General features: G+C 41.1%; 1 protein-coding gene across 8 annotated transcripts in view; it reads right to left on the reverse strand.

Annotated features, from left to right (window-relative positions):
- BEND7 (BEN domain containing 7) overlaps window positions 1-23,352 on the reverse strand; it is a 108,574-nt gene that overhangs the window by 47,495 nt on the left and 37,727 nt on the right. Inside the window, exons 7-9 of one of the 8 annotated variants that reach the window (XM_005311186.4) lie at window positions 20,146-20,265; window positions 10,876-10,926; window positions 3,665-5,793 (exon numbers count right to left, since the gene is read on the reverse strand). In XM_005311186.4, the coding sequence (XP_005311243.2) occupies window positions 5,732-5,793; window positions 10,876-10,926; window positions 20,146-20,265 (233 nt within the window). In that variant the 3' untranslated portion in view covers window positions 3,665-5,731. Of the gene's footprint in view, window positions 1-3,664; window positions 5,794-8,445; window positions 8,686-10,875; window positions 10,927-20,145; window positions 20,266-23,352 lie in introns of those variants that run through there. The other 7 variants (XM_024111845.3, XM_065553267.1, XM_065553209.1 and 4 more) reach the window with 7 other exon arrangements.

Below are 23,352 nucleotides of genomic sequence, written 5' to 3' on the forward strand. Positions count from 1 at the left end.
CTGATGATTACTTGTTCCCAAAGGCTCCAGGTCAGAAACCAACCTGTACAAAGTAAAAACTGAGCTATTCATGGGGGTGCTAGTTCTGAGCTAAAGCTGGCATGAACTGACCGCAGAAAACCCCCTTTGTGGGGTTTGAAGGCCTGACTCCTATCAGAGCCCTTGTTGGAGATGGGGTGATCGCGTTAGCATATATCTAGGTTCTTTTGTTTTAATATATTTTCTCTGTAATGCTTTCACCTTAAGAATAAATATGCTTGCTTACAAAGAGCTCTGTGATAACCTGTGACTGCTGGCGATTACCCTGTTCAGAGCCTTCCGAGAGAAAGCAAAGCACAGACACTGGCCTCTCTATCAGTCTGACTTGGTGGGAATATCACACGGTAGGCAGAGAATTGCAGCCTGGAAAATACTCAGGTAAGGAGGGAGAAACAGGTCTCACCCAAGAGAGGTGATGGCTGGGGAGTCTGAAGCCTAGAGTGGGTGCCCTTGCTGGACCATGGAGGGGAAATGCAAGTGAAGTTAGGGTGACCAGATGTCCCGATTTTATAGGGACAGTCCTGATATTTAGGGCTTTTTCTTATATAGGCTTCTATTACCCCCCATCTCCATTCTGATTCTTCACACTTGCTGTCTGGTCCGCCTAGGTGCAGTTGACCTAATCTGTGACACCCCGGTCTCCTGAATCCCAGTGCAGTGCTCTATCCACTGGACCTCATCACCTCCTTTTCCCAGCTAAAAAAATTCCTTTTCCAACATGAAATCAGCAGTTTTTGGTAGAGCTGGTGGGAATTTTTGAACCCCTCTTGCCCCCCACAAATTAATTCGATTACATTTACGACTGATGTGTTTTCCTCAACCCGCTCTCAAGTTGGTCTCAGGTGCTGTGGAGTAGATCCCAAGAGTTTGAAAGTTTAGCTTCATGTGGTTTTTCTAATATCCCAAGGGCTCAGACAGCCTTTTCCTCTGAACCAACACGTCAAAGCCACTTACACTTCAGCTGGTTTTCTTCTTGTCTTGCAATTAATACATTTTTAATAAAGCTCAGGCTCCAGTTTCCTTTCATGTTACAGAGAGGATATCCTTTTCCTGTTAAGCTGCACAAGGATTTTTCCCCAAAGTAATAATCTCTAGTGTCCTGTAAATAGGTTAGCCGAACAACAAGGCACTGGTCGCTGATGCTTTAATTAAAGCACAGGTGACTAGCTACGTTGTTTGCTAGCCCTTCCATAGCTGTCTCAACGGTGTGAAATGTCAGCCCTACAATAACATTTGATATTTATTTTTTAGTAGATAGCAAGATTGACCATGCATTGGCTTTTGATGGTATAATGACAACACTGGTTATGTAGCTTAAGCTCCAATTTAGGTTTTGTAAAAATAGTTTTAGAAGTTTACATTTCATATTTAGAGACATTTAAAAACAAAAGATGACAAAGTGAAAACAAAGTCAAATCACCCTGAGACAACCTAAGAAGTACAGTAACTCCTCACTTAAAGTCGTCCCAGTTAACCGTTTCCTTGTTACGTAGCTGATCAATTAAGGAACATGCTCATTTAAAGTTGTGCAGTGCTCCCTTATAACGTCATTTGGAAGCTGCCTGCTGTGTCCACTGCTTGCAGGAAGAGCAGCCCGTTGCAGCTAGCTGGTGGGGGCTTGGAACCAGGGTGGACCGGCGGCCCCCCTCTCAGCTCCCCACTCGCCTAAGTTCCCTGTGCGGCAGCCACCCAGCAGGCTATCAATTGCCGGCAGTTCAGCTGTCCCTCCCCCTCACTGCCACGTGCTGCTCCTGCCCTCTGCCTTGGAGCTGCTCCCAGGAGCCTCCTGCTTGCTGTGTGGGAAAGGGGGGGGAAGAAGGGGACTAATGTCAGGGTGTCCCCCTCCCCCCTGCTCCTGCCACCCGCTTACCCCATCTTCCGTAGAGCAGGGGACACACACGACAGGGATCAGGACAGAGGGGGCTTCCTGGCAGCAGCTGCTCTCTCAGCTTGCTGATCTATTTAAAAGGCAATGTACTTAGAGTGGGGTCAGTGTACTTAAAGGAGCAATGCTCATCTCTCTCTTCCACACACACAGGGTGTGTCTCTGTCTCTCTCTGCCATGCTGTCTCCCCTCCCTCCATTCGTGCTGCCTTGTAGAGTGTGAGGCTACATTAACGAGTTAACCCTTGAGGGCTCAGCCAATTGCGAGTTCATCATTTAGCAGCAAGGTATTCGCTGGGAAATATCCCACCCTCTGACTTCACCACCTCAACCAAGCTTCACAATCATCATCGCTGTGTACCAGTATTAAATTGTTTGTTTAAAACTTATACTGTGTGTGTGTGTATATAATATTGTCTTTTGTCTGGTGAAAAAAATGTCCCTGGAACCTAACCCCCCACTATTTACATTAATTCTTATGAGGAAATTGGATTCACTTAACATCGTTTCGCTTAAAGTCACATTTTTCAGGAACATAACTACAATGTTAAGCACAGGGCAGTTCAGCAAAGTTACTAATGTGTGTGTGATTTGTTCCATCAAGCTAGATGAGCATTAATGGTAGGAGGTATGAAATACATTTGGCTCGGAAACCAATTTAATTACTTGGAAGACCAAAGTGAACACAGTTGAACAATTTTAAAAAAGATATTCTACAATTAAAAGTCACTTAACTGATTCAAGCTCTGTACAGGCATGCAAGATTTCAGAAGCTCAATGCAACCTCTGAGATCTATAATGGAATGACCATCAGGCGTTTTACTATACAATTCCTCACAGGTGCGACTATATAAAATAGACAAAGTATGGCTGGCTGCTCATTCATTTCAATAGGCCGTTGTAATTGATTGATTATTACTAAGGAACATGTTTTCACAGGAAATATTTTCTAAGGCTAAACAATGTTTGATGAGGTGTGATACAGTAGAACCTCAGAGTTACAAACACCTCGGGAATGGAGGTTGTTCGTAACTCTGAACATTTGTTCTTTCAAAAGTTTACAACTGACCATTGACTTAATACAGCTTTGAAATGTCTACGCAGAAGAAAAATGCTGCTTTTAACCATCTTAATTTAAATGAAACAAGATAGAAACAGTTTCCTTACCTTGTCAAAAATTTGTTTTAAACTTTCCCTTTATTTTTTACAAGTTTACATTGAACATGGTACTGTTCTTTACAGTATTTACTTTTTGAGGGGGGGGAAGAGCGGGGTCTCTGCTGCCTGATTGCATACTTTCAGTTCCAAATGAGGTGTGTGGTTGACCAGTCAGTTCATAACTCTGGTGTTCTACTGTAATAAGTTATGAAAACATGTTGTAGCAGCTACTTTTGCATTACAAATACTGGTTTCTCTTTCCTATGTGTTGTTTCCATAGAAGCGGAGCTTAACCTTTTAAGTGAAGATTATAAAGACACCTAATTCAATTAAAATTAGACTTCAAGCATATCAACACTTAATTCTTATGAGATTTCATATAGCCATTTTTCTGATTGGCAGGCAAAATAGTTCCAAATTCAGATAGTTGGGGAAATCTTATTGCTATGGGTTTTTTCATAAGCTTCCCCGCAAATGCCATTTTTTTTATACAAGGCTGTTAAAATGTTAATAAAAATCTTTGAATTACCAGGCACCCCCTTCTGAAATATGGGCATCTAGTACATAACACAGAAGACACATGTTCAATTAAAGTAATTTATTGTGGGTTTTTCTTTTCTGAACTGACAAAGAGGGTTTTCCCAGAGATTGGTAACACAACACAACGTTATACACCATTTCACAACTAGCCCCTTGTTGTTTTATTAAGAACATAGTAATTTAAAAATATCTAAATATTTACATATTAATAAAACATATATACATAAGATTGAGATGCTTTACCTAAACATGGAATGATTTTTCTAATAAACCCTATAAAAAGATTGCTGAAGAAAGTCTGAACAGTAGTCACAGTAAGTAAACACAAAATGCAATTTTTTAAAATTTACAAAATGTTGATTCCATCAGTTAAGGGTTGTGACATGTACCTGGCAGATTTGCTGCACAGGCTGTAGATTGCCACAGCCCTGCTCAGAAATCCAGACCATGGGGGAAGCAGTCACATCAGCCTTTGAAGGAAATGCTCTTTAAGGTCTGCAGTGCACATTCGATATAGTCCACAGTTTTAAAGAGAACATCACCACCTTTCATAGTACATGTTTTTTTAAACAGGAGGGGAAAGATCAAAAGCCTGATTTTCAATGGTGCTGAGACTCAGGGGCTCCTGTTGGCTTCAGTGTTATTTGCGGGCAGTTCAGCAGTTGTGACAATCAGGCCGCCGGTCTTTATGCTAGTTAATGACCGTGACAAATATTTGTAAAAAGCAGCAAAAAACTTTAAATATTTTGAAAACAGGCCCACTCTCTGTAATAGCACTTCTGTTAAAACACTCGATAAAAAAGACCAAATAGTTTCAAGGAGAAAGCATCGTGATGGGCTGAAAATATACAAAGGAAAACGAAACACGATGGCAAAGGCTACTGCACTCTGTAGCGTCCCAGGAAACACACACTATTAGTTAACTGGCTGGTGATCAATATATCCGTGGGATAAGATACTTTCTATATTTTTTCTCTCTATTTTTTTTAAAGTGAATTTAGTGCTGGTGAAGGTGCAGAGTTAAAGGTGCAGAGGGCAGCAGGAGATGTCGCATAAGAAGCAGCAGTGCAACTTTCCCCACCCTGCCACATCAGTAAGCCTCAGTCCTGACCTGAAGGGACCACTTATAGGGTGAGAGGGTAATTCAATCTCTTGGTCAATTCACTCATCCTAACTGCTGAGACTCTCAATAGAGTGCTAGTAATGATGGTGGTTTGTATAGGTGGACCTATGTCCATAGGTCCATATATGTCCACAAGGGCAGTGGTTTTCAAACCGTGGTGTGTGGACCAGCAGAGGTCCATGAACCCTTTCCCTGATGGTCTACAAAATAAAATGTTTTGAGAACCAGGCAGTGGGGGATTCTGAGAGGCTGCGGAGGAGGTGGGGCAGGATGATTTTATGAAGTGAAAATGCTGGAGAACCACTGCACCAGAAACTGGCTGGGAACTCCAACTCATTTCACAAATACATTCTGTATACCATCCACTAGGAAACAGACATTATCAGCATATACCCTGCTCTATGGCCAAATACAGTGTGTGCCATGTTATTTAGACAGTGTAGGACAGGCAGTTTGTACCATCTCTCTTCAAACATAGTCAAATAGTGAGCAAAAAGGAAAAGTGAGTCTTCCGAACAAAAAAAGGACTAACCAATCCCCCTAACCAAACATTCTTATTAGCTTCCTGGGCCCATGAAAGGGGGAGATTCCATCACCACTCCCTGAACTGTTTATTTTACTTCTGTGTAATTGAAGATGAAATACAGTTAGCATGCATACAGTCACGTGGGAAAATACAATCAGGAAGAAAAACAAAGGCAAGGGAATTTATTCAGTTGCAGTGGATACCACACTAATTAGACAATGTACTGGATATTGAAAAAAAATCATCTCTAATTATGATGGAAAATCTTGAAACAATTTGGTGGCTTTATTATCCCATGTTTCATTAAAATAGGTGAAACAACTCAAACTTGAAGGGAAAACTGCACGGAACATCCCCCACCTTGAAGTATGCTGAAATGCTTACACAGATCTTGCAGGAATGTCATTCAAACTGAAGGATGTTTATATCTGCTAATGAAACACTGACGCAGAAAGTAAAATTTAAGCAGAAAAATCTGGTTTTGAGTCGACCAGCTTATCTGTTGTGATCTCAAGAATGCTACCTGAAGAAAGAGAGGATTTAAATAAATTAGAAAAAATAAATTATACCAGTTCAGTCATTTCCTAAAATTGTGTTCCAAATTAACCTACATGAGTTAAATATTTAGAGACTCAAATGTAATACTTGTGAGGTTGCTGAATTATCTGTGTGTTTAGATGGCCAGTGTCGGGTTTAGTTGTCTAAAAATAGATCCTATTATATATTGAATTTGTGAATAGAGGTTTTGATAGCAAAATGCAGAACACATGAAGTGAGGTGTAAAGTGTTAGAATATCGTACAAACCACACTACAGTGCTTATATCTTTGAAGTTATATGGCTCTAAAGAGGTGAACAAAGCACCGCATGAATTTTAAGCCTACAGCATATACTTTGGGTTATTCTTTGGAAAACTTGAAAAATCATGATACTGTAAATGCATATGGCAGAATAAAAACCAGAGATAAGTTGCATGATTATATCACATCTTTTTTAAAACCACATTAAAATATATTTCTAAACAGAACAATGGAAGACGGACAGAAGAATTACAACTATAGAAGTAAGAGCACAGAGCATATAGGAGACAGACATCAATCAGTGTAAGAGGCAAACACAACAAGATGAAAAGGGAGGACTTGTAGAATCATGCACTGAAAGGATAAAGATTTATATTACAATAAAGCATTTATATTTAAGGTTTTGAAGAGGTTTCTAAGGTATCATTTTCTTCCCATTGTATTCCAAGAGAAAAGGAGGCAGGCCATACAGGATTGGCTCCTAGTTATTTTCTTATCATCTGTTTCTTTAGCAAGAGATCTTTTCACAAAGCTGTATCTCCCTGGGACCCAAAGACTGGCATTTGTACTCCTATTAGTGGTCTCAAATTCTTTCACAACTTGAAATTCACTCCAGTGCAGAGGGACTATGCAAACCCTAAAGCACTGCTTAAATCTCTCGCTCGGGGCTTAAAGAGGACCTTGTAGCATCCCTGGACATACATATCCTTAGTGTGTAATGTTTCGGCTAAAGATACATAACCACCAGTGCTGAGGTTGGATTAGATTTGTTCCCGTTTGATATTTTAGGAAAGTGAGTCAGACTGGCGTTAATCCTCATTAATTCCAAATACGCAGTGTAAATCACATGCCAGGATCCGAACTCTTTTGTTATAGCCATCATTCCTTAAGTAGGAAAGTTAAAGATCCTAATGGGGTGCCATATATTCACTCTGCTAAATGTTTATCCAACATCTACCTTGGTCTCCACACCACCAATCAGGGTAACTGGCTGCCTGGCGTCCCTCAAGACAGGTCCCTACAGTTTGGATTTTGGCAGGTCCTAGGCAGTCTTCTGCCTACACTGAAGTGAATATGGGATTGTAACTCTACCAATACTTTCTAAGGCCTAGTCTTCACTTACCGGCTGGTCCGGCAGCACGCCATCGATGTTCTGTGATCGATTTATCACGTCTGGTTAAGACGCGATAAATCGATCCCGGATCAATCCCGGAAGTGCTCACAGTCGGCGCCGGTACTCCAGCTCGCCGAGAGGAGTACGCGGCGTCGACGGGGGGAGACTTCCTGCCGCGTCTGGACCGCGGTAAGTCCGGACTAAGGTACTTCGAATTCAGCTACGTTATTAACGTAGCTGAATTTGCGTACCTTAGTCCGAAGTCCGGACTAAGTGGGGACCAGGCCTAAGGGACCCTAATCACAAAGTTTGAAACAAAACCCAAGTTTTTAATAAGTTAAAATGTAACAGCCATAATTCTTCCAGTTCACTTTAAAGGTCTCCCAATTCACTGAATCCTTTAAGCAGAAGGAATAATTAGCATCAAAGATACTTTTTAACCACAACACGATTTGTGCTCCTAAACACAGAAATATGGCTAGGCAAAAAATCCTTCCTTGGTTTTAGAATTTAAAAATAATGAAAAATAATGAAACCTTTGGATGTCATATGATTTCCTGTGTTAAGCTAAGTAGTCCAGGATTTCCTTAACTGTAAACACAAAGGCTGAGGGATCTAAACCCCTTTGTATACTGGGATTCCTCAGCCTGTATCCCCCGTGTTCAGATTTAATTTTTTCCGCAGGGAAAAAGGAAGAGGTGAACGGGCACCTCTGAGTCATCCCTCTATGCAGCTTAAAAGATTTTTTCATGTTTATCCAAACTTTATTCAATTCACTTGCTCTGGACTCTCTTGCTTCCCAATTTTGTCCAGTTCTTGGATACCCAGATAATAAGTGTTTTAAATATACACACCATAAATCGATTCAGCATCCCATTCTTGCTCCCAGTCCCATTTCCTGCTGTACTCCCTTCAAGTAATTCCATTCAAACTCTGTGTCAAAGGCTGTCTCTACATCATGGAAGACTAACATAATCCGTTTGCCCTTGACCATTACTGATTTATTATTTATTTTATGGTACTGTTTGAGGGCCCCCTCACCCCCAGAGATCAAGGCCCCATTGTGCAGGGCACTGAACACACACACAGTACGGGAGCGCCTCTTCCCCAGAGAGCTTGCAATTTAAACACACAAGCCAGCTGAATAGATCACATCTGAAACTCTCCTTAAATGATCCACCAGTGACATCCCTGCAAAAACCAGCTATTGTACAAGGGAATCTAATCTACAGGTGAGGATCGCTATAAAGGTTATATCTACCTCCTTTACCAGCCTCCTTGATGGAAGGCGTATATTTTGGCTCCCTACGTCAGTAACCTTTATTATAATTACCATAATTATATTGTCTGTATATTACTTAAAATGATTTAGTCCCAAGAATGGTAGAATATTAACTATTGATACATTCTATAAAGAGTCACTTGTACATATATAATAATGTGTGTAATTAAAATGCTTGGCTGAAAGCCTTTGGAGTTCACCTTTTTTCCACACACACAATCTGAAAAAGAAAAGGACTATTGCACTGTCAATTTAGGCATCCTCCCACAGATTCCAGGGAGATCTATATACTGCAAGACAAATATTAAGCCTCAGAATTGTGCACACATACATATTCAAGGGTTTATGGGCACACATTCAAAAATACACGCTGGAAATCTTGCAGAAAAGAGAACAGGATTCCCAGGATGGAAATCTTGTCTCTTTACTAATGTGGCTGTCTCAATGCATCACATTCATTTTCACCAATGATGTAAGATGTGAAATACTAAAGAAACTACATTAGGCTCCAATAAAATAATTCTGGTACTGAATAAAATTACTAGAGCAATGAAAAGATAACACTGCATAATAACGTAACATTTATTAGGGTTCTCCTTTACTAGAATTGCTTCCATCCCTGATAACAGACACAAACAGGATGTCACTTGAAAGAGACCTTTAAAACCAGAGCTTCCTGCATCTGTTATCAAATTAGTACCATGAAATGCTCAGTGGGTAGCTAAGAAAGCAGCACTGCAGCTCCTATCAGTTAGCATGTGCTCCCAGCCCCCCATGAACAAGATTATAGCTGCTTCACTGGTCCTACTCCTGAGTAACTCCACATAGTCTGACAACAGGATTTCAACCACCAGTGCCTCACTGCTAGCAGCTCATGCTCCAACCCATAGCACCTCAGCACTGAGGATGTCTGAAGACCCATCACAAGCCTTATGTAAGAGTAATTGGGAAGATAGTCTGCTGGGACACATGTTGCAATACTGCTCTCATGACCATCACAGAGCGTTTGTAGGGTACATTACAGCACTGTGGAGAGCTGCTGTCAAAGTACTACCCTGGATATAGCAATCTGCTAGCAGTAAACAGCCTACACTTATTCTTTACAGATGTTGCGTGACTAATTTCCAAGGAATCTTTTTCATTAGTATTCATTATATTGTATTGATCTGAGAGAGAAACTGTAAACCCAATGTCCTGATCATTCAAGATTTTTATCACATTTTTCTCGGGTCTAGATATTAAACTGCAACTTGGTGACATTTTAAATGCAGGTAATTACCATCTATATAGTCAAGATTTTCAAAAGTGATTAGTTATTCCGGATGCCGAACTTGGAACACATGATTTTCAGAGGTTATGTGCTCAGCACTTTCTAATAATCAAGTCCTGGTAGGGTATCTCAAGTTCAGCACTCAAAAAAAAAAAAAATCACTAAAAAAATCTTAGCCTACCTACTTAAATTCCAACTAGAAGTTTCAATTGCACATGGAAATCTTCATCAGTTCCTGCCCTAGACTGTTGCACAGCACTAAAGTTTGCTGTTAAACAACTGCCATGTTTGACTCGAGGGTGGGTGCATTTTGAGGGAACGGGGGTGGGGGGAAGAGAGGGGTTAAAAGTGATCTTCCATATCAGATAAAGAGCTTTGCAATCCCTTTGTAAACCCAATATATTATTGCTAGTAGTACACCAATGCAGAACTGAAACACAGTATGATACAAATTACTGTGCCAGTCCTTGGAAGTGATGTGGTGTCAAGAATTTTCGAAGTACCCAGAAATATCATGAATGAGCACAAGTTGCCATCTGGAGTCATGAAGATCACTTACTGGTTTGTGTCATTTAGCCATTACTGTCAAACTGGAGGTTTTATGAATAGGAAATCAAGGGGAAAATAGTGAAATTCTGGTGCACGTTGTCTCTCTCTTTTTTTTTTTTTTAAAACACAAGGCATTCAAAACTTAGACATCTGGGCCTCGTGTGCAGATTATCCAAACTGTATATGCCAGGAATCGGCAACCTTTGGCACGCGGCCCACCAGGGAAAGCCCCTGGCGGGCCGGGCTGGTTTGTTTACCTGCAGCGTCCGCAGGGTCGTTCGATCGCAGCACCCACTGGCCGCGGTTCGCCGTTCCAGGTCAATGGGAGCTGCGGGAAGCGGCGCGGGCCGAGGGATGTGCTGGCTGCCGCTTCCCGCAGCCCCCATTGGCCTGGGATGGCGGATCGCGGCCAGTGGGAGCTGCGATCAGCCGAACCTGCGGACGCAGCAGGTAAACAAATCGGCTTTCCCTGGCAGGCTGCGTGCCAAAGGTTGCCGATCCCTGGTATATGACATACCTAGAATACTGAAATCTGCTTTATGCTAAATAAATAAAGAATTGGTACCTGATAAAAAACTTAATGCATTTTACCTGTTTGCAGTAGAGAAATGTCCAGTTTCTCATCGCAGTCAGTCGTCTCTGCTGATTACAAATATAAACAAGAAATCTCATTACTTTTACTGAATACAGGAACAGGATTAAAAAGCTACATACTGTAGAGTGCTTTTGCCATTCTCTATCTACTCTTCTCAGCTGCAATTTGCTAGCATCCAGTTAAACAGTCACTGCTTGTGCGAAAATGTCATATAATAAAAATGCAAACTTAGGAAAGGTAGTCTGGGTATTAATCCGTGGTTATGCTGGGCATTGGATTGGAGTAATACACTACTCCCTTGAAGAACTCAAACTCCTGCTGATATAGGACGCTTACAATAATTTTGTAACTTTTACTTAACAACTGCCATCCCAGATCAGACTAGTGGTAACACTGAGGCTGGTATTCAGTCTCCAATGGTGGCCAGTATCAGATGCTTCACAGGAAGGTGCAAGAATCCCCAAATGTGACCATTATGTAACAGCCTGCCCAAAAGGGATTTTTTTCCCCCTAATCCTAATCAGTTTGGGCCAGATTTATAAAAGGATTTAGGCACCTAAAAATGCAGACTGGAACCTAGCTGGGTAGATTAGGCATCTAATTCATATTGAAAGTCAATTGGAGTTAGGTGTCAAATTCACTTGTGCACTTTTGTAAAACCCAGTAGGTCCTTATCAGCATCTTTAGGCACCTAAATCCCTTTGTAAATCTGGCCCTTAGTTGCTGGCTTATGTCCTGAAGAATGAGAATTTACAAGACTGATCAAAAGCCCACTGAAGCCAAAGAGAGTCTTCTCAGTGACTTCAGTGGGCTAAGGATCAGGCTCTATACCCCCATCTAATGTAACTTCAGATGTTCTCATTACACACACAAATTTCTACATCTTTTTTTGAACACTGTTAAGATTTTGATCTCTAGTGGCAAAAAGAGTAAACAGGAGTACCAATACACCATCTCCGTACTACTATTTCATGCATCACTCCTTATATATTGATATTTATATTTTTTTCAAAGAGGATCATGGTCATAAAGCAATGGGTACATTCCCACTGTAATGTGCCCCCGTCTTCGCAGATGTCAAAAACTGGCCAAAGTAATACAGATATATTGTACAACCAAATTCAGTGCACGTCCTTAACTGGGTTGTTTGTGCTGATTACCCTTAACAGTGTTGTCAAACAGCACCAAACTCACTGAAAACAAGGATTAGTTTATTTTTTAAATAGCTGAAGGTCTTAAAGCACTATGACCTGCTCAGAGCCAACATTAAACAGCCTTTTTCAGAGCCCTCATCCAGTGAGCTCCCTTGGCTCCCAACAGAAGATGTTTCAGATGATTATTGGGGAAGCAGGTCAAGCTAAGTTCAAGTTCACAAATAAGCAATAAACACCTTGACCCTCCAAATGCTGAGGCAGATCACCCTTCCACATTCCATTCTAAACAGGAAAATGTGGTTTGCTTTCAAACACCACGCCCATCGGCCATGAGCCAAATCGTACTTGTCTCGACTTCAATGGGCCTACCTGCATGACAGGGCAAGCAAGATTGGAATTTTGAAACGCTCTTGTATTCTTTGTTTAGAAAGAGTTTGGTAACTGCGGTAAACACTCCTGTAGCCACGTCCTTCAGACCTTTTTCCGAAATCATTTTGCTGCTGCGGAATGTGCCTGTCTGGCAAATGTGCACCTGCTATTTTGCTGCTTGCACAGAAGCATGTACGTGCAGGAATGAAGAGGTTAATAGAGAGGTTGCCCTTATTAGTTTTGCTGTCGTTATTCTCCTGAATCTAGATAAAATACTGGCCAGGAAAGCATAATGTTACTCCTGTGATTCCCATCCAACATAATATCTGCCCTTGTGTCTGCTGCTAAACATAAATCAGCACTAGCAAGAATCTGCTATCTCACAAGACACATATGCCTTGTGTATTAATTACATCACGAAGAGAGGACCAGAGAAAGCAGAGGACTGAGAGGAGGGGCAAAGACACAAGCAGAGGGGAAAAAGAATACCACAAGAGGCGTAGGAAGATGTGGTAATGATGGAGTGGAGGTCTCAACACATGGGTGAGACAGCACAGTCCAGCAAGGATTTAATATAAGTTTTTCTCCTCTCGCCCCCAGAATTTTCCATTGTAATCAGGCAGTGTTTAAAATAAACAATAGTACAATGATGCAACTACTATCATCATGTCAGGTGACTACTTCACACCAATCAGACCTGAAAAGACGGAGCACATTTCATAGTGCTGCTTCATTTTCTTTTATTATGTATGGTATTTAAAGGCTTTTGAGTTACACACAGTAAAATCATATTGCATGAAGAACTCTTACTCACTCTGTGCTTTAGGAGCATTTAGTCATTCTGTACCAGCATTCCTGTCTATATGGAGGCTTTTAGCAACATACTACCATTAAAGAATAATGGCTCATATCCTTTTCAAGACTTGAAAAGGATGAGAGGACTTATCAGAAGAGATGTGTGGCTCATGCCCCATTTTTTATTATTGGAGACAGAGTGGAATAGCCAGAAGGTTTGGATACTAGTTTTGGATGCAGAGATGATGACAACAGCAGGGCTGTTTCCTGCTGAGACTAGCCCATTCATGGCCCTCCTTAAATCACTGTGCCAACGGCGGTGTCTCTGGATGTGTCGTCGCTGGCTGGTCCACTGGCCACCTACCCATATTCCCCTTTTGTAGCATGGCAAGACTACACAATGGGAGCTACTGCTAGTCAGGGCAGCTGTAAATCACAATGCAATTTGCATTGTAATTTATCCTGTTCTAAAAAGGGAAATGTATACATCTGATTTTTCCTCAACTTCATGTCCCTGGCCATACTCCCTCCCTCCCCAGCAGTTGCAGGGAGCTGAGGCTAGATGTTGTGGAAGGGATAGAATTGGCAGTATGATCCGGTGCCCCAGAATGCATACAAACATGTGGATTTTTTTTGGCTGTGCCAATTGCATGAAGTGGGACCAACAGTCAAAGGTGAAGAATATTATCATGCTAGTTTATTTTAATTATAACATCTATTTGTAGCATTAACCTCACAGTCTTTTTTCCTCCCTTGTGACAGCCAACTTGTGAAATTTTGAAAAGCCTGAACAAGGCCAATAAAAATTTAATGGCAATGACAGCTTTATTCTCAGATCTAGTAAATTAAAAGAAAAAACCCAAGTCTCAGATCTAAGGCAATAATCTAATGGAACGGAGAAAAATCCAAAGCAAAATAAGACTATTTCCAGTTATGAAAAAATGTTATTGCTGATGCTAACCTTAAATTAATTTCTATTTGTATTAGGATAACAACCTTTCAAACCCTACCCAGGGGAAGTTTTTTCTAGAGAGCGAGCAGGGTTTTTTTAAAAGCAGTTTGTTGATTAGCCTTCCCAGTCAGAGACTATTCTGTACCTAATTCTAGGAAATGAGACAAATATGATAAATAAGGTTGAAGCTGGACAACATCTAGGATCCTGTGATCAGAATATCATTTAATTTGAAAATACTCAAGAGGGTAAATACTAAAGAAAGCAGCACTAAAGGCAGATCCTCCCCATTCATTTGCTGGAGTTCTCAAGCTATTACTGCCACAGATGGCTAGGGGAATACACTGGCGTTTACACCATTAGCTTATCAAATTATCAAACCACAGGATTCAGCACGGAAGATTACTCATGAACATAATTTGTCATCATTTGGACATGCAAATAGCTACTTGGCCTAAATTGAAAACCCAGTCAGAGGGTGGACTGAATGCATCAGAGGACTGGTAATGGAATAGAGAGCCTTTCCCTTCCAAGTCAGCAGTTCAAATTCAGCCCAACTCAGTAGGGGCCAAACAGCTTTTGGTGGCATTTGTGAAAAACAACAGTAGTCTCAAGCCTGTCCACACACAGTTTGTGCACCAGCTTAGCTAGAAATTGAATTAGTGAAATTCGTGCAACCCACCAGTGTGGACACATATCAGTTTAACAAAGTCTTAAACCAGTTTAGCTTAACTCAATTGCAAATAAGATCTTTAGGTACCTTGAAACTTAGGGTACGTCTCCATGGGGAGTTATTCCAGAATCAGAGCACCCATACATGGAGTTAATCAGGAACAGCTGTTCTTTAATTACACACACTACCTTAATTTGAATCAATTTTTCTATGTAGACAACCCCTCAGGCCTGATCTACACTGATCTTACTATTTCAGTAAAGGGTGTGATTTTGTATGGAAACAGTTACATGGGTGGGCACAGTTATACCAATAAAAAAGGTGCCTTACAATTTGTTCCTATACATGTATACAGCTATAACTATAGGGTTGCACTAGTGTAACTAAATCTGTTTCTATACCAATATAGTTAAAGTACTACAAAAATTGTATAGACCAGAGCTTAAACTGCAAACTAGAAGTTGCATAAATCAATTTAAAAAATCAGGTGGGTGAGGTAATATCTTTTATTGGACCAATTTCTGTTGGTGAAAGAACACATGTTGCAAGAAACCAGGGTTTCCTGAACTCCCATTTCTGGCCTTCAAACAACACCCGTAGCCTCATTAAGCTTACCACCCACAGTCATATCTCCACTGCTGTGATGATCGATACTTCCCACAACATGCCTTTCAAGATCCATGGTCTGACACATGACTATCACAAGGTGGTGTACTTCAGCCAGTGCATCAAATGCACGAACAACAACTACGTGGGTGAATCTAGACAATCACTACACTCTTGAATGAGCTCACAGAGAAAAATGATAAAAGACAAAAACACCCTATCCCTCGGGGGTGAACACTTCGTACAAAATGATCGCTCTATATCTGACCTCTCAGTCCTCGTCCTCGAAGGAAAGCTGCACAACACCTTCAAAAGACAAGCCTGGGAGCTTAAATTCATAACTCTCCTAGACACCAAAAATCATGGACTCAACAGAGACACTGTCTCATGACAACAGTTTGTAACCCACTCTCTCTCCTTTGTCCTATGCTGCAAAGATCTTAATTGCCAACTTCATTTTGAATGGTTTCTTGCAACTTGTGTAAACTCCTTATGCTTAACAATCGGTTCCACCTTATATTTAACTGTGACACTCCGATTACCTTTCCCAGTACTGAAGAATAGCTCTGTGGAACTCGAAAGCTTGTCTCTTTCACCAACGGAAGTTGGTCCAATAAAAGATATTACCTCATTCACCTTGTCATTCTAATATCCTGGGGCCAACATGGCTACACCACCATAGTAAATTTAAAAATCACACATTTAAGTAAACTGGTGCAACTGAGGCACACTGAAGTCAATGGGAACTAGTCACCTAAATACCTTTCTGGCTATGGGCCTGAGAATTCAGACCAGACTCCAGTTTGGGTTCTACTTTCAAAGCATCCCCACACAAGTCATTGCCTTTGTTACTAGGTTAGCAGTCTATATTCTTACTCCTGGAGAGTCTAGACTGCTAACCTTGGTCTCTCCAAGGTAGGTGGAGCGTGCGGGAAGCTTGCATGGCCAGCACCAGCCGCGTATCTGTGCTCTCTAATAATGAATTTCAGTCTCTGGGTCTGACAAATAGACTAGCACCTTTCCCAGGCACTACATTCATTATGCAAAGTTTTAAAGTAAGAATAAAGAGAACTGGTTTGAAAACATGAAGCAGCATTTTGGAAGCTAGAAAGAAATTAGCCCCAAGGTGCTATAGCTCTGCTCTGAGAACTCTTTTGTTAGCGTGTTCTGCTAGGAAAATTATTACATAGTTCTGTGATGATGTCAAAACTGAGGACGAAGTAAATAATGAAGGAAAAAAAGCAACCACATACAGAAGGTGAAATCCTGGCTTCACTGAAGTCAATGGGAGTTTTGCCATTAACTTGAAAGGGACCGAATTTCACCTCCCGGCCTAGCTCTCCTCTCACTTACTCCACTTCTACTCCATTGACGTCAGTGGAATTATTCCTGATTTACAAGTGTAAAGATCTATACTCAGATTTTAGTTTTAGTACCAGTATATGTCAATTACGGGTGTAATTAAAAAAAAAAAAAAGTTTTACCAGCACAACTCCTAGTAGGGACGCAGTTATACCAGTATATATTATTCCCCTCTCCATATGGGAATAGCTAAACTTGTATAAAGCTTCGTTATACCAATATAACTGTATCCACACTGGGGAGATAGTGCCACTTCAACTATACTGGTACAACTTGTGTATAGACAATGCCTAAGTGAGAGGACAACCAGATCCAGAGAGATTGGGATGTAGGTGAAGGGCCAGTAGAAAAAACATACATTCAAATATAAGAAACAATATAAAATAGAGTCTTTACAACAATTCAGCTTCTATATACTAATTGGAAAATGGGACTATGGGTTACTGTATTTCTTTTCATTGTCCACCCACGCACTGGGTTGATCAGTTCTTGTCTCTGGATAGGCATAGTTAGTACCCCACCTAGTTTAGTATACTAGGCTCAGTTTCACTCATCTTTTCATAGGAAGCCTCTTATTGCTAAGGCTGAGATGCAGCATTCTCCAGTTCGGCTCCCCAATATTGGGTAAAGAGCATAGGTGGGAGTGGTTCCTGGTAGCCCCTCTTTAAAAGAAAACCCATAAAGTCATTGTTAACTCCCACAGTAGAGCTGCAGCGCTAGCTAACATCCTGGAGAGGCACACCACAAAAAGCAAACAAGAATGTTGGAAAAATATTCAAAACAAACTAAATCAAATTAGGTCAATGGAAAAAGTGACAAAGAGTCCTGTGGCACCTTATAGACTAACACAAGTATTGGAGCATGAGCTTTCGTGGGGCTTATGCTCCAATACTTCTGTTAGTCTATAAGGTGCCACAGGACTCTTTGTCGCTTTTTACAGATCCAGACTAACACGGATACCCCTCTGATAGGTCAATGGAGTTCTCCACAAAAGTTCTTCTGCATCTCTGCAGATACCCCAAGGACTCCCAGTCTCTCTCCCTGCTCGCCTCCTCCACTGCACATATGAATCTTCATGTCATTGAAGACCTGCACCATAGTGCCATTCTTCCAGTCAAGGAGGACTAGGTAGCCTTCTGAAGCCTTCATCAATGGCAGAAAAGGATGCTGCTGTGCGATGACAAGCAATCCGATGATTCTCACTAGCAAGCTCACCTCATAACCTCATATTCAAGGGCAGAGTTGGCTTGATAGTCTAGGGGATTTGGTAAACTCACCTTTTTTTTTTTTTTTTTTTTTTTTTATTGAAAAGGGGGATTATTGCTAGCAAACAATCTGCCCTTCTTTCCCCCTTTTTGTTTCTATATCTCCCCCTCCTTTCTTTTACTCTCTTACACTTTTCTGTGCATTTCCCATTAGTGTTGACAGAACAGTGCGATAGAAGAATGCCTCAGCTTTTGCAGTTACCTCAGATACTTGCCTAACCGAATGCTACAGACAAAGCTCAGGACTGAAAACATTGGCTCTTTGGTGCATGGATCCAGCAAACGGCAACAGTTCATTCATCTGCCATGGTCTATCTCATACTCTTTGGCCAGCTGAATATTCAGCCTTTGGAATTCACAATGGATTATTTTTTTTAAAAAGGCTATACATAAACACACACAAGTTCAATAGGTTAGAATAACTCCAGTTGGCCCAGAAGCCTAGAGCTTTACATTGTCAGATTGGACACCTGGATTCAGTGCTTCATCTAGCTCTTTTTCCCTTAAACCAACAGAAACAATGCACTTATTTGCAGTGCGGAGCAGTAAGAAAAAATAAAGGAAGCAAGCTAAGAAAAGTGGCTGTAAGGAAGGGTTATTGGTGTGATGCAAATGATGTGCCTCACACAATGGGGGTCAGGTGCTATTGGGGAGAGGGCGGTTGGAGGACTGGGAATACTTGCATATGGAGACTGAAGAAAATGCTGGGGAGAGAAGTAAGAGAGAACCAACATAAGAAGAGAGTCCCCAGCAGGAAAGGGGGCACCGCACTTAGAAAGGAGACTGGTAAAAGTGTATAAAATAATTACACATACATCACTATAATGGGGAGAAACTGTTTTCAGCTTTCTAGGAATTCTACCGTGGATTCTAAAACTATAAATTCTTATTTCAACTGGAATTGACAGCACATGGGCAGTGCGTTGCACCGACATGCCATTAATTATAAAATCAGAGCCTAAGTATGTCGTCACTGCAGAGTTAAGTCAGGTAATCATCAACTGAGTGAGCCTAACCTGTGTGTGGGCAGCCACTCGGCAAAGCCAAAACTACTGTGTCCCCACTAGTGCTGCACTTACCCACGTGTGTCGCTAGGACTTCCGGGGACATATCCTATGCAGTGGCGGATTAGCCACTGGGCCAACGAGGCCCGTGCCCACGAGCCCTGGCCAATTGGGCGCCCCCGTGCCCTGACCCGCTCTGCCAGGCACTTCTGCTGGCGAGCAGGGTAGTGGCATGGAGGCTTGCCCCACTCCGTCCACCCGGACCTCCTGCCAGGGAGTGGGGAAAGCTCGCGCTCTCCGACCCCGCTTCCCGGCAGAAGCGCCGGGCAGGCGGAGGGGGGCAAGCCCCCGTGCCTCAAATCCCAGTGCTGGGTGGGAGGCGGGGCAAGACCCACACACCACCCCCATTTTCCCGGCAGGAGCGCCGGTGGGATGGGGGACTGCAGGTGGAAAGGGTGGGGAAGGGCCCCCACTTGCTCTGACCTATGGCCCCACAAAACAGTAATCCGCCTCTGATCCTATGATTCTTTGGGCTCCAGTAAACTGAGCTCTATGATTCTCTCTCAGTGAATTGTGGAAGAACTTGTCTGTCCCTTTGGGCGCATGGGGGGAAATTGTGGGAAGGCACTGGAGGATTCTCAGCATTTGAGTAATTTAGCCTGTGTCCTCACTGAGGAGTGGGCAGGTTACCAGCCCAAGTGAAAGCAGCCCCTAACCTCTAGTAGTCTATAGCCCCAGCTGGGAAGCTAGCCTGGGCTTAAAGCACTGCTAAACTCAAGTGAGATGGTTGTGTGTATGGTGGACAGGAAGGGCTTCGAGGCAACACCTGAGAAAGAGCCTGACTTAACTCTACAGTGAAGACATACCTTAAGACTATTACCATTCAAAACATATCAAACACCACATTTTGCATTCTAGCGGCAACACGCCAAAAGTGTATTGGCTTCATTTTCAGAGGTACTGAGCCCTCACAACTACAATTAAAGTCAAGGGGAGCTGTGAGTGCTCAGTTCACCTCTGAAAAAAATCAGGCTCTATGACTTTAGTCTTATGCTAAGTTGTTATTTCTGACATTTTCATGCTTACCTGAACCTCTTTTTAACCGTCTTCTTGCCAGTTTAATTTGATCCTGCAGAATCTGTACCCAGTCTCTGGGGCCAGGAAGTTTATCCACGTGGTTAGCAGTGCAATATTTTTCTGTAAAGACTAAAATAAAAGATAGCATTTTTTTTAAAGTGTCTTGTCAAAACTGAGAAGGGGAAAACAAGGAAGAGGAGGAGGATTAAAAATAAAAACAACAATAACAAAAACTGAAGTTAAAGTGGCCAAAACTAGGAGGGCAAGACCAGAGGGCAATTCAATGTTCTATGTGTTTATCTTTAAATATATTATTTTGTGTCTAGATACTATATTGATTAGCTGCCTATAAAAACCTGAGAGAGAGAATGTCTACATCTCATTTATGTCACATACAGAAAATCTGTATTAAAATAATGGTGAACTTTGAACTAAGCCTCACAAGTGGTGGATATTTATAACTGCCTGTTCACCATATGCATTTTGGCATTAGCGGAGAAAGGCAGGTCTCCTCCTGGTCCTTCTGGTCTCATGATCTTGTCTGTCAGGCTGCTAGCAAACAGGAGTTATGAAGAAGTCCTAAATCTTCAGTGGGCATTTATCATATTGTCAAAACAGAAGAGGACACTGAGCTTTTATAAACACATATAAAAACAACTGCTTTAAAGGGGACAATGTCAATCAGGTCCAAAATTTAGATTTTGTAAAAAACAAGCTTTTACAGAGCTTAAAATACTAGATCTATTTTCAAAATTTGTTTGTTTTTCATTGGAATTATAACAGATAAAACATTCCCCTGCTGTGTCTGCAACCCTAACACATTGCAACATTGAAAGCAAGAAATGAAACTGACTGTAAACAAAAGTGAAACTGACTAATTGTTTTCACTGTCCACCTGAGAGAAGTGCAAAAAGTAAATCAGAACATAAATAGTCTAAGTATTACTATGATTAACAATCCTATTGCAGTAGTGGCCAGAGGTCTCAAAATCTGGAGCACCATTATGTTAGGGCAATATACAGGAAGACTTGGTCTCTGGCTCAAAGTGCTTATAATCCAAGAGGACTTCATATATCCAAGTGATATATGAAAGATTTTTTATATTTTTATGTGTGTGTGTGTGTGTGTGTGTGTGTATATTATGTGTATATATATATATATATATATATATATATATATATATATATATATATATATATATATATATATATATATACACACACACACACAGTGTGTATATATATTATACACACACAGTCTTCAAAATATTAATAAATAAGTATAAAGGGTTAAAAAATAATGTATTTTTAAAATTATTTCAGTTTTAATAATGTAAGGCACTATTCACAATATACAGGTGTTTGTTTACAATCTATGGCCTCAATCCCGCAGTCTGATCAATGAGGGCATGGGGTAGCCCATCTGGAGTACCACAGATGTCAACAGGGTCTCACATAGGTGCGGTGGTCAGCTTTGCATGAACGGAAAGCTTATTGGGTCAGGGACTGTCTTTTTATTCTGTGTTTGTACAGTGCCTGGAACAATGGGGTCTTGATCCATGACTGTGATCCCTAGGTGCTACAATAATAAAGTAATAATAATCAACTGATTACAATATCAGAGTCGATGATGTGAAAGATTACATTGTCCTTTGAAACAGACATCAATTTATATTCTAGTAAATTAAAAAAAAGTTGATAGTAGTTTCAGCTTCTATTCCTCTGCCAATTTTTGTGATTTTACAATCACATTTGCTTATTTTTAAACAAGATTTCTCTCTCTATGTTGTGTGAAAGACACACAAACAACAGGAGGAAATGACTACTCAGGGAAAACAGTGAAACTGTCACTACACAAAGTGTGCGCAAAGTAGAAAGAGAGCATTTCTCCTCTAATCATTTTCAGTTATAGGAATCTTATATATAATTCGTAATGATAGTAGGTAAAATGTTTTCAGACAGAAGGACGATTTTCAAGTTGACAGTGTCCCCTTAAGTTCTCAGCTAATTTCTCCAATGAATGTAGTTTTTTCTCCATTTCTGTATCCACGTCATGGAAAAGGGACAAAAAACATCACTAAACTATCTGAGAGTTTGGTAGCGTAATGTCTTAATGATAATGCAAACAACATGATGTTGTTCTCATGGAGATTGCATACTGGCTCAGTCATTACTTGGAATAAATGAACCCACAGTGTCTTAGAGCACAGCTCCTCAGGGGAAAAATAGTGCTATCGGAGCCAGGCTGAGTAAAGTTCCACACTGTGTCAACCCTTGGCAACTTGTTGCATTAGTCCCTAGGAAAGAACTCCCCTAATGAAACATGACAAAGGTCATGCACTGTCATTTGGTTGATACTCTAAATGCAGTGAATGCAATCCTCCTATTATAGCAGTGCCTAGGAGTACCACCACAGACACATTTCTATTTCCATTACAAATTCTATTTTTGAGGGTTTTTAATTGAAATGTGGTCATTTTTGTTTAACTGCTTGTGACTGCTGCTTTCTACAGTAGGGCGAGTTTTGCTATTTCAATGGTGCTGCCCCACCTACTGGAAATATCTGTCCCCTGCTACCTTTCCTCCATGTCAGCGGATTTAAAAATTCATATTGAAACCTTCCTGTTTTCTCTAGTTTATGACTAACTTGCCCTTCAAAGCTTTTTGTGACTTGTATGAAGGATACCATGTAAAAAATAAATTTTCCTTGTATGTCAATGTTTATCAGCAATACAGTATTCTGTATGATGGGTCCTACTGATATCATCCAATGGACCTTTCGGTGCTAATATATCGTCAATGTATTGGTACAAAACCATCAACAAGATGTGAATGGAGGCACTGAGTCAATGAACATTACATAGAAATTGCCATTCCAGATCAGTGGTCCATCTAGTCCAGGATTCTGTCTCTTGCAGAGGCCAGTACCAGATTCTTCAGAAGAGTGTGTGTAAGAAACCTCTCACTGGACAAATTATGAAATAACCAATTTTTTCCCTGAGTTAGGCAATCTAAAATCAACCTTCTAATATAAACCTGGTTCTGAACCTGGTTGTGGTTGCAGTCAATACCAGAGATTCTATCAGAAATATAAGTCAGGACTGTGTCACGGTCACAATCACAGAATCAGAGAAGAGTAGGACTGGAAGGGACCTCAAGTGGTCATCTAGTCCAGTCCCCTGCACCCAAGGCAAGACTATGTAATAACTAGACCATT

The sequence above is a fragment of the Chrysemys picta genome, chromosome 1, assembly GCF_011386835.1.
Source record: "Chrysemys picta bellii isolate R12L10 chromosome 1, ASM1138683v2, whole genome shotgun sequence".
NCBI classification, from domain to species: Eukaryota; Metazoa; Chordata; order Testudines; family Emydidae; genus Chrysemys; species Chrysemys picta.